The sequence below is a fragment of the Candida jiufengensis genome (assembly GCF_024610255.1).
Source record: "Candida jiufengensis strain CBS 10846 chromosome Unknown scaffold17, whole genome shotgun sequence".
In the NCBI taxonomy this organism is placed as follows: domain Eukaryota; kingdom Fungi; phylum Ascomycota; class Pichiomycetes; order Serinales; family Debaryomycetaceae; genus Lodderomyces; species Lodderomyces jiufengensis.
Genome location: NW_026261564.1, coordinates 1 through 15,564, shown reverse-complemented (window position 1 = coordinate 15,564; position 15,564 = coordinate 1). Strand labels below are relative to the sequence as shown.

Genomic DNA, 15,564 nt, shown 5'->3' with positions numbered 1-15,564 from the left:
TTTTTTTTTTTTTTTTTTTTTTTTTTTTTTTTTTTTAAATTTTCTATTATGTGACTTAATATACTATTGATAATTATTTATAGTTATTTTGCAATTTGTATATCCCTCTGGGATTTCATCTCTCTTGTAAAGTATACGTTCATAATTCCTGTCACTGCCATAACGTGGTTTTTTGTAATAGTAAACTCCTCCATCACTCATCCAATATAACACATATTCAGGTTTGAAATAATAATGAGTCCTTTTTGTACAATGATGTAATTTTTCAGTTGATGATGCTCTTTTGTAAATTATTGTATTTATGCGGTGCGGACGTTCAGGTTCAAAAAAAGATTGAGTCCCTCTTATACAATTTTGCAATTTTTCATTAGTGCAAGATGATGATGAATTTTTGTCAACTATTGTACTTTTGTTTTTTGCAATACCAGAATAAGATGATAATTCATTGACTTCTGCAGTTATATTTTTAGTTTCTTCAATATCAGAATGATTGAATGAATTTTTGATATCTGTAATTACATTTTCATTTTGTTTAGTAGATGATGGTGTTGGTGGTATTTCATTACTTTTTGCTTCATCTTTTTTAAGTTCACTAGTATTTCCTTCTATTGCTGAACTTATGGACTTGTTATGGTTAACATCTTCTGCAGTTTGTGAATCATTATGCAATCGTTTTTTACAAAGTTTTAATGGTCTTAATCCTTTTTGAAATTCTAAATCATCTTTTGAAATATCAGATTTGATTTTTAAACCTACATTTTCACCAGTATTTTCACTAATTAAACCTCCGCTTGCATTTAATTTTTTTTCGACTAATTTCAATTTTCTAAGACCCTTGAATTCTGATTCATCTTCAGAAACTATTTTTTTATTATCAGTTGTTGTAGTTTTGGTTTTTTCAATACCAGAATATGAAGATGATTTATTCATATCTGCTGTTGAACTCCTAGTTTTGTAGATACGAGGATATGAGGAAAAATCTTTACTATCTGCATTTATAATTTTGGTCTTTTCAATTCCAGAATGTGAGGGTAATTTATTGTTATCTGCTGTTGTACTTTCGGTTGTATAACGACGAGGACATGAGTATAAATATTCATCATCTGCAATTATACTGGTGGTTTTTTCAAGATGAGGTTGTAAGGATGAAGAATTGTAATCTGATGTTGTAAATATATTTCCTATAGTTGAAGATGGAGGTGGTAAAGAATAATCCTTTAATTCATCTTTATTAGGTCCATTATTATTTTCTTTTAATGAACTTGAAATTTTGGACTTGGTTTTATTGGATTTGAAAAATCTCTTAAATAACTTAAATGACTCAAAAGCTTTCTTGTCTTGTAAGTCTTTGTTTAATTTCTTTTCCACAAGGTTCAACTTTTTTAATCCTTCTTGAAATTCTGGTTTACCTTTACGAGCATGAAATTTGAATTTTTTATGAATAAATCCTTTATTTGTTTTAGTATTTTTATCAACTAAGTTCAGCTTTCTTAATCCATATTTATATTTTGATGCATGTTTAGCAACACCAAATTTGAATCTTTTACCTGTAAAGCCTTTAGTTGCATTAGTTTTCTTTTCAACTAATTTCATACTTTTAAGACCTGCAAGTTCTGAATGATCTTGAACAACTTTTGAATTGTTCTTTTTAAATAAAATACCAAAAAATCTTCTAGGTTTTTTGACTTGGTCGGATTTTTTACTTTTAGCATCAGCAGAAACATTGTTGTTTTTTGAAGTAGATGTTCTATGATCCCTATGACATTTTTTGAAAAGCTTCTTTAATTTTGAAAATTTGACTTTTTTGGAAATTTCTTTATTTTGTTGATCCTTTTCTGATTTAATAACTGCATTGTCTGAGTTTACAATTTCTTTACCACAACCAGCATTAATTTTGTCATCAGTTGATACTAATTCTTCGTTAACTAAATTAGTGGTAGGTAAAACAATTTCTTCATTGTTATAATCTTCTTGTGTTTCTACTTTTGCTAAAACTTGAGTAGAACTAACTTCAATATCTTCTAATTTATGATATAAATCTTGATCAAAAATATCATTATATTCTCCGACTTTGATAAATTTATGTTGAGGATCTTTTGATTCAGTTAAAGTTTCTGATGATGGTATATTATATGGGAATTTAACTGATGGAAGTTCTGGTGATGGGTAATTAAAAGTACAAAAGCTTTTTAATGTTTCTACAGAATCAAAACTTGAAGTTAAATTTTGATGAATTGGGTTTGTAAATAATGGTTTTTGTTGAGCTAATGTTGCTTGAACTGATCCTTGAATTAATTGTTTTTTAACATTTTCTAATGTGGTGAATGGTTTTGGTAATTGCGCTAATTGATATTCCATATTGTTAGACATTTTAAAAAAGTTAAGGTGATTAATTAATATATGATTAATTGAAAGATTTGCTTTAAATTGATTGATTGAAAACTTTGGTGATTAATTAATTGAATTATTGATTTAATTAATTGATAAAAGTAATTTAAATTCGTTTGTGTTGAAGAATTTAAATTGAAGTTGAAATAAGTTGGATATAAAAAGTGGGAATTTTGATATGTTTTGCAACCATAATATTAAATATTAAATAAAATATAATCGATAGTAGTGTGAGGCACAAAAATGGATTTTTTTTATATGAGTGATTTTCATAGTAGATAAAAATTTTAGTGAGTATTGGAACTGAATAGTCAATTGATTTGGTCAGGAAGTAAATTGAGTTGGTCTTATAGCTAATTTGATTAGTAAGGTGGTGCGATAAAGATGAGCGTAACTTTGAAGTTTATAGAAATTCATGTTTGAAAATTTGGTAACTAATGATAATATTATATATTACTAGATTTATATATTAATAAATATTATTTAATTCATTAAAAACTTCATCAACCCAAAATTAAAACTTTATTCTCTGACCCAAAATATATTCTATTTTATCTAGATTCTTGATTTATATTTGGATTACCTTGCTGATGTTGTTGATGATGTTGAGAGGGCATTGGTGGTGGTTGTTGTTGATTACCTAACCCTCTCATTTGTAAGTATTGAGGTGGAATAAATCTAGCATTAGGATTATTTAAAAATTGAGGTGGAATATTTTGTTGATGATGTTGAGGTGGTGCTGATCCATTATTTGACATTCCAGGTGGTNATCTAGCATTAGGATTATTTAAAAATTGAGGTGGAATATTTTGTTGATGATGTTGAGGTGGTGCTGATCCATTATTTGACATTCCAGGTGGTTGAGGACCTTGTTGAAATCCAGGAGGTGGGGGACCCAATTGATCAAGTAAAGGAGGAGGTAATGGCATTGGTGACATGAATCCATTGGGAAACATACCTTGAGGTACACGTTGAGGTGGAACTGGAGCTAATGATGAATTTGAATATAATTGTGGTGATTGATTTACTATTCCAACAAAACATTCAGAAAAGCCAGATTTATGACCGCTTGTATTTGAAAGACAAATTTGGAGTACTTGATTCTGATGTTGTAGTAGAGACTAATTTATTAAGTCAATGATTTATTTCAACTTGTGGTCATGGTTGTTGGAAAAGTATTGAGGACCTACTATTGAAATTTTGTTGATGTTACTTGATAACTCATGTTCTCTTAATGGAATTGATGAATTAACCAATGACTTTTTTTTTCCAAATTAGGCTTAACAAATGAATGAAAATTTTTAGATTGATTATCAGCATTTAAAGAAGCAACAAATTCTTCTAGCATTTGATGATCCATTTCCTCATTAATACTTCCTCCGTTTTTTCCAAAGTTCTTGCACCCTAGTTTAATATTTCGATTCTTTTGAAAACTTCTTCATCGGGTTTGTCCCATATTTACCATTGATGATTTGGCTGAATCATCTAAACTTGACTTGTGATTCTTATTATTTCACCCAATTCTCTGATTATCGGCACTAACAAAATCTTCATCACATTTTGGTTCTAGTTCATCTGATCCCAAGTGACCTTTCTTCAATCAATTTACCATTATCACTAAATGACATCTATTTACTCTTTCAAATCTAAAATATGATTTATTGTAAAAATAGTCAGAAGTCCATACATTTGTGGTAGAATAGTCAATAGAAATATTAAAATATCCTCTTAGGAAAATGAACAATGAGTGTTTGATCCACCGCTATTGATATAACTTAATGTGTCATTAATAATTTCTTCATTATAAGTCTTTGTTCATTTACTATATATATAAGGGGTAGTATCAATGGATTTCATATTAATCTTTGAGAATTAAAGAGGGGAGAATATTTAACAAGAAGTTTAATTTTGACGATACGACAGTCGCATGAAAGTTTAAACGATATTGCAACGATATTAACAAAAGCTCGCGTTAAAAAGCATACAAGGATGTTTTTTTTTTTCAAAGCTAACTTTGATTTTTTTAGATTTTCAATTCGCGTATTATCTGAAACAAATCTATATGATAGATTATTTTAATTAAAGACGTGTTTCAAGCTAACGATACAATTTGATCACTTCTTACTATAGCAAACCAACCATTGTTTTCAAAGATGGTATCATCATCCATTCTATCACACAACGCATCAACAGCAGCATATCAAGAAGAAAAATTACATCATACACCATGGGTAGAAAAATATAGACCAAAAAATTTAACAGATATATCATCACAAGAACATGCAATCAAAATATTAAAAAAGCAAATAACTTCAGGAAATAATAATTTACCACATATGTTATTTTATGGTCCTCCAGGTACTGGGAAAACATCAACAATATTAGCATTAGCTAAACAATTATATGGACCAAATTTATATAAATCAAGAGTTTTAGAATTAAATGCATCAGATGAAAGAGGTATATCAATTGTAAGACAAAAGATTAAAAATTTTGCAAAATTAACAGTTAGTAATCCAACAGAAGAAGATTTAAAAAATTATCCATGTCCTCCATATAAAATAATTATATTAGATGAAGCAGATTCAATGACAAATGATGCACAATCAGCTTTAAGAAGAACAATGGAAACTTATTCAAATATAACTAGATTTGCATTAGTTTGTAATTATATAACAAGAATTATTGATCCATTAGCTTCAAGATGTTCAAAATTTAGATTCAAATTATTAAATAATGAAAATTCTTTAAAAAGATTACAATATATAAGTGAACAAGAAAATTTAAAATTTGGAGAAAATGAAAATGATGTATTAAATGAAATTTTAAAAATCAGTAATGGTGATTTAAGAAAAGCAATAACCTTTTTACAAAGTGCTTCAAAATTAAGTTCAAGTTTACAAACAGAAAATATTGATTCAGAAGATGGATTAATTACAAGAAATTCAATTAGAGAAACAGCTGGTATATTACCAGATAATTTAATTACAACATTAATTAAAAAAATGCAAAGTTCTAAAAATCAAATTATGGATTTAATTAATTTTATAAATGATATTATATTAAATGGATGGAGTGTACAACAATTAATTGATCAATTACATGATTTTTTAATTTTAGATGATAATTTATCACTGGAACAAAAAAATCAAATTAGTTTGGAATTATTTAATTGTGATAAAAAATTAAATTTGGGTACTGATGAACATATTCAATTATTAAATATTATATTATCAATTTCTAAAATTTTGTAAAGGTTAAATTTTGTATATCGCGTGAATACGAGGTGATAGATTCATAATTCTAGTTGAATTCAAATTAGCATATAATTAATGATAACAAAACTACCATTTAGTTCACATTTTCTCTAATTCTTTCAACTTATCTTTCCATTTCAAAATCAATTCATGTTGATCATTAATCATTTCTAAATTTTCATTGAAATATTTATTATCAAAAATTTTGGAAATCTTCAAATCATTAATACATTCATTAAGTAACCCATTACTGTTTTTGTGATCTAGTATTTTAACTTTAGCTAATATCATACCAACTTCAATACCTAATTGACCTCCCAAACTAAATGAATCATCAAATCCTTGTTGTAAATTTGTTTCTTTATTGTGAGTTATACCATCAAGATATCCTTGTTTTTGATGTTGTCGTATTATATCATTATGTACAAAGTTATCTTTGGGCTGTTGATTTTCATTTTCATTATCAGATTCCCATATATCATCTATTTCTTGAATTTGACTTGTGGTAGTCTCTTTAGGTAGTGGGTTTTTACATGGACAAAAATAAGTGTTGTTGTTGTTATCTTTGTTGCATTCAGATGGTGTCATATTGTTAATTGATCCATTAAATATAATTGTTTAGTACTTTTAAGTTGTTGTAAATGACTTTAGCTTAGTTATACCTAGCAAGTCAATATTTGGTTGTAAAATACCAATTTGGTTGTAAAAAGTAGTGTAATATTTACCAATATATTTTTCAAGAGAAATTTCTACTAACACAAGACAACTAGAATATTATCTAATATAATTTTTTTCTTTTTCTAGTTAACTTAAATAGATATTATATTTGCTTTTATTATTTACAATTCAAATCAATTATTACTCAAGAGTATCTAATAGATAGGTTTAATATATTACAATAGTACATTATTAGCTGTCATTGTTCATCATATTTAAAATAATACTGGGAAGTTTATAGAGAAATAGGATTGACAGCCTTCACTTAATTTGTCGCTCATTATTTACAAGTCAGAAAATTAATAGAATATCAAACAACAGTACAACCATTCAGCGGTCAAATTTTTCATTGATTCATTGAATAAACACGATTCAGGGTAATCAAGTAGATACAACTTTCATATATTAATAAAATTTCAGTGCAGGTCACTTTTAATACACTCATTTATTAAACACTTCAATTAATTAATTCATTCATTACACTTTTAATTTCATCTTTAATACAACTTCAATTTTCAATTCATTAATAATATACTTATATACAATATAATATAATAGAATTTTTCAATAATAACAACAACCCCATCCAACACAATGTCACAACAAGATATTATAACTCAAGTTTCACCAGAATCTTCATATTCAAATAATTTATCAACCACTTCAACAGCAGTACAAAATGGATCAGAAGATCAATCATCAGATACTTATAATTCACAAATTCATTTAAATGTAAGAGGTAAAAATTTTACAATAACAAGAGATGAATTAATGAGTTTACCAGAAAGTATATTATTATGTTTGTTTCCTAATGGTGTATTTTTAGATATTAATGGATCAATTATAACAAATTTAACAGAAAATGATGTTGTTTATGTAAATTTCGATCCTGCTTGTTTTCAATATATTATAAATACATTTGCAAAAGCTCAAAAGGATTTAGAAATGTCACCTTTTCAAAATCAATTAAATTTATCACCAACAATATCAAATTCAAGACATGGAAATCAACAAGAAAATATATTACAAACTAAACCTGCTATAATAGTGTTACGAGAAGATTTAGATTTTTATGTAATACCACCAATAGAAGGATTAAATATGGAACAAATGAAAGAATTAAAAAGAAGTGTAAGTAAAGTTTTATTAAAGAATAAATTAATATTCTCAGGATTAGGTTATAAATTTACAGATGAAGAATTACAATATTATAATAATGAAGAAGAATCAGATAATGAAAAAATTGGTGGTGGTAGTGTTGAAAAATTACAAGATGCAAATTCAAAACAAGATAATTCAAAAGGTTTAGGACCAGCAGAACAACATCTTTTTGATATGTTATGTTCATCCGGTTTTGAAATTAAAGATAAATGGGGTTCAAGATCATTAGAACCTGGTAAATGTGTAATATCATCATTATCATTAGTAAGATTAAGAACACATAATCAAGAAAAAACTCCAAATCAAACCCCACCAGATTCACCTAATTTAACACCAGTTACATCAACAACAAGTAATAATGGATCAAATTCAAATTCAAGATCAAGATCAAGATCAAGAATAGCACAATTAGCTTCATCAGCATCAAGAGCTGCATCAAGATCATTATCATCAAAAAGAAATTCCAAAATGGATCAAAATCAAACTAAATTATTATTATTTTGGAGAAAACCTGCTAGAAAATGTTGGTGGAGTCATGGATGGATTAATATTGAAATAAATGAACCAAATTTAAAACAAATTGAATCAGCAAATAATGGATCAAATAAAATAAATTTAAAAGTTCATGTTAGAAGAGTTTGGACTTTAGAATTATCTGTTATTGGAGTACAGTAATAATAATTTACTAATTATGTATATAAAGATTATAGAATTTCTTTTAAAATTCTTTAACTTTTGTATCAATAAAATAAATTTAATTAAAATGGTAATTGTAGAGTCTTTATGGCATTATTCTAGTTGGATTCAATAATAAATGTCTTGTTTTATGTCTTGTAATTACATATTGAATTTAATTTGACAAAATATTTCGTTACATAATACACTACCCTTTTGAGTAAATTTTCGCTTAATTTAATATTTTACAAACAATAATACTCTACATACATTAGTACTACATACATATTATTCATTAAATTAACACATTTTTACGATATACTTACACAATGAATTAGAGATATATATATATAGTGAGACCTGAATCTTAACGTTGTTGGCTGAAACTGATCAATTATTATCAAATGATAATGTGTGACGAACAATTCTGCTCATCTTCAGTGTTGTCGAATCAGTAAATTACCACTCTTCCTTATTTATTCATTAAAAACATAGTTAAATGATTGTGTTGTGTAATGTTTCACTTTTTGATTTAAGTTGATTGAATAGAAATTAAATTATTGTGAGTACTGTATATAATTTATAAAAGATAAGACATAGAAAAATAAAAAGTAATCAAAAAATTTTTTAACTGTATCTTATCATTTAATATTTTATTTACAACCAATTTCTATATTTTGTTTATATTATATTTATCTTCAGATTTTACCAATTCAATTAACAAATAAGTGGTCTATTTATACTTTGCTATTATTCAACTAGATATCAATTGATTTATAACTAGATTAGATTTCAACACTAATTATATATTTACTATTCTTTTTTAATCAAAACAATCTCACCCCTCCACATTTTTCAAAAGATTTACAATTAAAAAATTTTATTTCACTACACAAAATAAAAATTACAATTACCAAGAACTCAAGAATATAATAGAATAGAATATAAAATTTAGATTAAAATCTTAGATCTATATCATTATTTACAATTCATATGATTATAGATAAACAAAATAATATCCATATTACAAATATATATTAAAACTTTAACTAACTTTATGCCAATTTGAAAACACGATTGGATAATCAATTACTTATAATTCAACTTATTAATAAAGTATACTGAAACAAAATAGAAGCATTAAAATAAAATAGAAAACAAATAGATTATGTCATCTCCACAAACAAGATCTCCATCTCCACCTTTTAATAATTCAACATTTATATTACCATCATCAATAATGAGTTCTCATGATCATCAATTTAATAATCCAAATAATAAGCAACATAGAACACTAAGTCCACAAACTATATCCACTTTACATTACCAACAACAACAACATCATCATCAACATCATCAACAACATCAACACCCACAATCGCAAGCTCAATCACAACAACATCCTCATTATCTACATCCTCAACAATTACGTCTGCAACCACATAAACTATCAAGTTCACATTCACAAGAAGATAAAGATATTTCAATCTCTTCACTGATTGATGATGTACTTCTCACACAGGAGAAAATAGACAAAAATTTACAAATTAAAGATTTAGATAGAACACACAATGAGTCAAAAATTGAGGCAACAGAGCCTCATCTAGCCAACACAACAGCTAATCTTCAAGATACAACATCTCAATCGAGCAAATTTTTAAATGTAAAAGATACAATTATAGAAGAAGATGTCACCGATAATACAACCATCAACCCACAGATTTCAATTACAGCTACTACAGAGGATACTTCAAATACACCACCAACTTCCTCATCCACATCATCATCATCATGCTCCTTAACAAGGCTAAAATCATGTAAAAGATCATCGTCATCATCAAATGATTTATTATATGAAAGAGATAGGTTTAGAGCTAGACTAAAAAGTTTTAATGATTGTATTCATTGTGATAAACCAAATACTACAAGCGGAAAAAAGTCCGATGAAACATTATGTGACGTTTGTGATGGTATAGGTTTCAAAACAGCAAAATTAAATATGAATCAACAACATCAACATACAAACTCAGTCCAAGAAGTACCCACAACCGAAGAAGAAGAAGAAGAAGCCGAAGGTGATATATTTGAATTCAGACATATTACAATACCACAATTGAAGAAAATATTCAGCAAATATTTCAACTCAACATTACCTAAAACTCAAGATGTATTTCCCTGGCTACATGGATTACACAATGATAATTTCGCTCAAAAATCATTTTTCTTACAACAACAACAACAACTACAACAAAAATTGGGTATCAACAATAATAATTTTTTCATTGATTTTGATCTAACAAAGCCAAGATCATCAAAGTTTTTAATGTGTGTAAATGATGATTCAATACCTGTACAATTACATAATAGTGTAAAATTAAATGAGATTTTACAAAAAATAGATGTTTCAAAACTGGAAATCAAAAATATAATAGAATCAATATGGGATGATGAAATAATAGATCATAAATTTTTAGATCTATTAGTTAATGATTGTATTAATTTAAATGTGTTACCCATTTTTTTAAATTTAGATCCCGATAGAGGTATATCTTTGAGAAATTTTCATATTCAAGTTGCAAAATTGTCTACTAGTTCTGATTTTATAATTTATGGATCAAATAAAGAAAAAATGAATTCAATGGCTAGAGTATTATGGTTAGCTCAAAAATATGATCAACAGTTAAATACTAATGAATATCAAGAAAAAATCATATACATCTTAGATGATGAAGTATTGGAGAATTCAAAAATTTATGAAAAATTAGAATTAGAAAAAGAAGACGAATCACTAGAAACACCACTTAAAAACTATTTCAATTTCTCCAAAATAAATCGTCAAAAATTAGATTATAAAATACATGATCCCTTCTTGGTCTGGGAAAATGATTTTCAAATAAATGAAAAAATTGAAACTACAAAAATGTCAACTGCTACAAGAATCAATCAAAATGTTTGGATAGGTAATTTTTGGGATTATCAAATAATGAACCATTATTTAAATACTGATAAAAATTTGTCTAAAACTACTCAAGAGTCTCATAAAGATTTGTATAATAATCCAAAAAATTCGTTGATCCTACATAAGAATTTGAAATCAAGAGATTTCATAAATTTATTACCACACCCTAAAACCAACTACAAATTATTTTTACATTGCCATTCAGATGCTACATTTCCAGATTTAAATGAATTATCAAAACTATTATTTCAATACACAATTACAAGTCATGAAAATTCAACAGTACAAGAAAGACATTATTTAAGTTTCCCACCTTCAGGTTCAATAGGTATTGGAGATTGCAAAAGAGAAAATTTAAATCTGATTATAAACACATGTAAATTAATATATTTATATTCATCATCAAACTCCTCCAATGGGTTAGGTTCATTAATTTATTGTTCTGATGGGTATACAGAATCTTCATTATTTGTATTTTGTTTTATGATTTATTCATTGAATATTTCGTTAGATGAAGCTATATTACAACTACATTTAAAATATGGTAGACCTTTTTATATTTTCAATAGTGATGTTATAATTTTACAAAAATTAGAACCATTACTTAGGAAATTTAGTCCTTTAAAATTAGGCTCAAAAATAGAGTGGTCAAAATTGAAGGAATTAACTGCAATGGAGATTAATGAAATCTTGTTAGGTAAGCCTAAAGTTCAAAATAATACAAGATTAGGATATATTGTGAATAGTTCCGATGAAGAAGAGTATGAAGATGAAGAAGAATCAAATCAACCAAGTGATTTAGAAACTAGTTCATCTTCAGATTCAGATGATAATTTATCAGATATTGAAACAGAAGAGACAGAATTGAAAAAATTTCAAGTTGATTGGGTAAAAGAAGTAGAGGGATCTATACCATCCAAGATATTACCTTATTTATACCTTGGTTCTTTGAAGCATGCATCTTGTTTACCATTATTAAATAAACTAGGTATTAAAAAAATCATATCAGTTGGAGAAAATTTACCATGGATTAATGGGTATAAATTTCAAAAATATAATAATATTTTAGTTGATGAAATTGAAAATCAAAATATTGAATTTTTTAATATAGTCCCCAAATCACCCAAATTTAAAAAATCAAAATTACATTGGAATACCACTATTGAAACGATAATGAAAGTAAACAATTTAGAAGATGATGGAATAGATGAATTGTCACAACAACTTCCTTCAATTCTCGAATTTATTGAAAAAGAATACACTAAAACTAAAGGACAAACCAAAATATTAGTTCATTGTAGAGTTGGAGTATCAAGAAGTGCAACAGTTGTTATAGCAGAAATAATGAGAAGATTACAAATTAATTTATCAATGGCTTATCTTTACGTTAGAGTTAGAAGATTAAATATTATTATACAACCAAATCTTAGATTCATGTATGAATTATTTAAATGGGAGGAACTGATTAAATTAGAAACTAAGAATCAATTTTTAAAAGGTAATGAAGATGAAGAAGATAATGAACATAGAGTAGTTAATTATAATGATGGAACTATATATCTTCGTGAGATTGATTGGTTTATTATGTGTCGAGAAATAATGAGGTTGAATATTCCTTATTTGAACAATTAAATTTTGATGCTGGTTTGGTTCATTTTCAAAGTTACGTTATGTTTTAGTTATAGATTATTTATTTATATTATATATACTTTATTTCTTTTTAAATGAATTGTTTTATTAATTATTTTACATATAAGTTTAAATTTAACCTTCATTTGCATAATCTTGCAATAGTTGTGTATTTATTATAAGTTTAAAGTGTTTTAAGATGGTAGTGTATTTGTCACCAAAATTATTTAATTTAATTTTTTTTTTTTTTTTCATTTCTTTCCCTTTTTTTTTTATAAAGTATTATGAGAAAAATTAATCTTCAAGGGTAATAATTATATTATAAAATAAATTATACATTTTACATCAGTTATCCTTATTATATTTAAATATAAAAGGTTCAATTAGTCATATACTATAACTTGATTACATTTAATATCATTTTATTCATTTATATTCAGAACGCCGATTCAATAGACCCAGCTATATACTTATTGAATCTTTCCACTTCATATTGTGCAAATGTCATCAACCAACACGAATCCATTACTAGTGGATCCATCAATTGTATCAATAGATTCTACACAATACCAAAGTAACAAGAGACCCTCGAACAATAAAAGAACCCAATCACATTCTTCAATAAATAATTTAGATCCAAGTAATGCATTAAGTAAATTGTTAGATAGTGCAATGGCTCATGCAGCAAAAGAAAATACTCCAGAATCAAATATAGAAGATAATTCAAATGTTGTAACTGAAGAAAATACAGAGTTAATAGAAGATGATGAATCTACAAAATTCACCAAAGAAAAAGAAGAATTGAATCAAATTTTATCAACTATACCACCAAAAAAATATGGATTACCAAATATATACACTATAAATCATCTATTAAAATTAAGAGATGAAATAGATACTATCGAGTTTGGTGATGATGATAAGTTACCAAATTTAGCATTTTGGAGACTAAAACCAGTAAGAGAAACAAATAACCCTAATTCAAAATCTTTTAATAATAATCATGTAAATAATAGTAATGGAAATAATGAACATTTTAATAACAAGAGTAAAAAATTTAGAAGACATCAACATGAAACTTGGGAAAGAAATAAATCAGATAAATCTCAAAGACATGGCACTAACAATCATCATCAAGGACGTCATGGTTTTGGTAAATCTCAAGAATTAGAATCTTTAACTAATGAAAAAATATCTCAATTATTAGGAGAAGGATCAGATGAATTAGAACCAGAATGGGACGACGATATTGAATCTTCAGGACAAAGAAATGGTAGAAATTATAACAATAACAAATACTTGGATGATTCAGCAAAAATGTCAATGGCAAATATGGGACAAACAGTTGAAGATTTTGAAAAATGGAAATATCAAATGAAATTAGAAGAACGTAAGAAAAATGGAGAAATTATTGATGAAGCATTAGAAAATCAAAAACAAAAAGAAGTTGTTGCTTCTTTAAATGTTGGTAATGAAGTTGATAATTTTTTTTCATTCGTTAAACCTACTTTGAAAGAAGAAGCCAATGACTCAATTGCATTAGAAGAGCCTGCACATCAATCACAACAACAACAACAACAATCCAATAGTAGATCTTCTAGATTTTCATCTTTCTTCCAACAACCAAGTCCACAAGTTAAGAAAGATGACACACTTGATAAGAAAGCTAACACCACCGCATCAGAATCAAATACTCCAAAGACATCTGGTCCTCCACCTGGGTTTTCTAAATTTTTTGGTGGATCAGTAAATCAATCACCACAATTAAATTCAGATTCATCATTAGCTATACAAGAATCTCAACAACCACAACAAAAAAGATCCTCGTTATCAACTTCTCAACCAGTAGTACCTACACAACATCATCAACAACCACAGCAACCGTCAAATAGTACTTCTCAAATCCCACAAATACCACCTCAACAACAACTACAACAACAAAATTCTTCATCAAATGATAACTTCTTTTTGTCTTTATTGAAAAGAAAAGAAAGTGTTCAAGGTTCATCTACATCAAACATTTCAACCCCTATTAATGAAGAAAAACCAAATATTCAAGCATTATTTCAACAAAAACAGCAGCAACAACAGCAACAACAACAACAATCACCAAATCTTAACACTAAGGATACAAATCAACAACAAGATGATTCAAAATTTAAAAAATCACCAATTGTAAATATGCAACAACAGCATCAAATACCACCTCAACATTCCCCACAAAATCATCCTCATAATTTACCAATGCCTCAAAATTTACCACCTGGTATTCCAATAAATCAATTACCTCCATGGATGCGTGGCTCAAACTTACCACCTCACCTTCAACAACAGCAACAACAGCAACAGCAACAAATGAAAAACTTTCCACCTCCACCACCGGGTTTTCATCATGCTCCTCCAATGCAACAACAGCAACCACAATCACCTCAATTACACCAACAAAAAGAAGCCAGCCAAAGTCAACAACAACAACAACAACCAAAAAATCAAAATCAAAATGGTCCTCAACAATCCCCACATCAACAACAACAACAACCATTCCCATACCCTTCAAACTCACGTGGTAATATGCCAATTCCACCTCAAGGTATGTTCCCCAATGGATTCATGCCACCAATGCCATTACCTCCTCATTTACATAATCAATTTGGTCCACCACCTCCTGGTTTTCAACAAGGTCCTCCACCACCTGGAATGTCAAATAATGGATCAGCACCACCTCAACATCATCAACAAAATATTCCACCTCAATTTTTAAATAATCCTAATGCTAGA

At 27.3% G+C, this 15,564-nt stretch overlaps 7 protein-coding genes across 7 annotated transcripts; 4 read left to right on the top strand and 3 right to left on the bottom strand. All coding sequences in view use genetic code 12, as the record gives it.

Annotated features, from left to right (window-relative positions):
- Positions 1–63: 63 nt before the first annotated feature.
- Positions 64–2,370, bottom strand: KGF54_005122 (uncharacterized protein; the record flags this gene model as incomplete). Its single annotated transcript, XM_051765896.1, has 1 exon — positions 64–2,370. The coding sequence occupies one exon, from the start codon at positions 2,368–2,370 to the stop codon at positions 64–66; it is 2,307 nt and encodes a 768-aa protein (XP_051617823.1).
- A 569-nt stretch (positions 2,371–2,939) lies between these two features.
- On the bottom strand, positions 2,940–3,550 carry KGF54_005121 (uncharacterized protein; the record flags this gene model as incomplete). Its single annotated transcript, XM_051765895.1, has 2 exons — positions 2,940–3,415; positions 3,541–3,550. 2 exons carry the CDS (start codon positions 3,548–3,550, stop codon positions 2,940–2,942), a joined length of 486 nt encoding a protein of 161 aa, XP_051617822.1.
- A 991-nt stretch (positions 3,551–4,541) lies between these two features.
- RFC2 (replication factor C subunit 2) lies at positions 4,542–5,642 on the top strand (the record flags this gene model as incomplete). The annotated part of the gene is made up of 1 exon (XM_051765894.1): positions 4,542–5,642. The coding sequence occupies one exon, from the start codon at positions 4,542–4,544 to the stop codon at positions 5,640–5,642; it is 1,101 nt and encodes a 366-aa protein (XP_051617821.1).
- A 102-nt stretch (positions 5,643–5,744) lies between these two features.
- On the bottom strand, positions 5,745–6,233 carry YAE1 (Yae1p; the record flags this gene model as incomplete). Its single annotated transcript, XM_051765893.1, has 1 exon — positions 5,745–6,233. One exon carries the CDS (start codon positions 6,231–6,233, stop codon positions 5,745–5,747), a length of 489 nt encoding a protein of 162 aa, XP_051617820.1.
- A 723-nt stretch (positions 6,234–6,956) lies between these two features.
- On the top strand, positions 6,957–8,198 carry KGF54_005118 (uncharacterized protein; the record flags this gene model as incomplete). Its single annotated transcript, XM_051765892.1, has 1 exon — positions 6,957–8,198. One exon carries the CDS (start codon positions 6,957–6,959, stop codon positions 8,196–8,198), a length of 1,242 nt encoding a protein of 413 aa, XP_051617819.1.
- Positions 8,199–9,366: 1,168 nt separating this feature from the next.
- KGF54_005117 (tyrosine/serine/threonine protein phosphatase) lies at positions 9,367–12,789 on the top strand (the record flags this gene model as incomplete). The annotated part of the gene is made up of 1 exon (XM_051765890.1): positions 9,367–12,789. The coding sequence occupies one exon, from the start codon at positions 9,367–9,369 to the stop codon at positions 12,787–12,789; it is 3,423 nt and encodes a 1,140-aa protein (XP_051617818.1).
- Positions 12,790–13,287: 498 nt separating this feature from the next.
- Positions 13,288–15,564, top strand: KGF54_005116 (uncharacterized protein; the record flags this gene model as incomplete). Its single annotated transcript, XM_051765889.1, has 1 exon — positions 13,288–15,564. A coding segment is annotated over one exon (2,277 nt), but the record flags the coding sequence as incomplete, so codon positions are not given.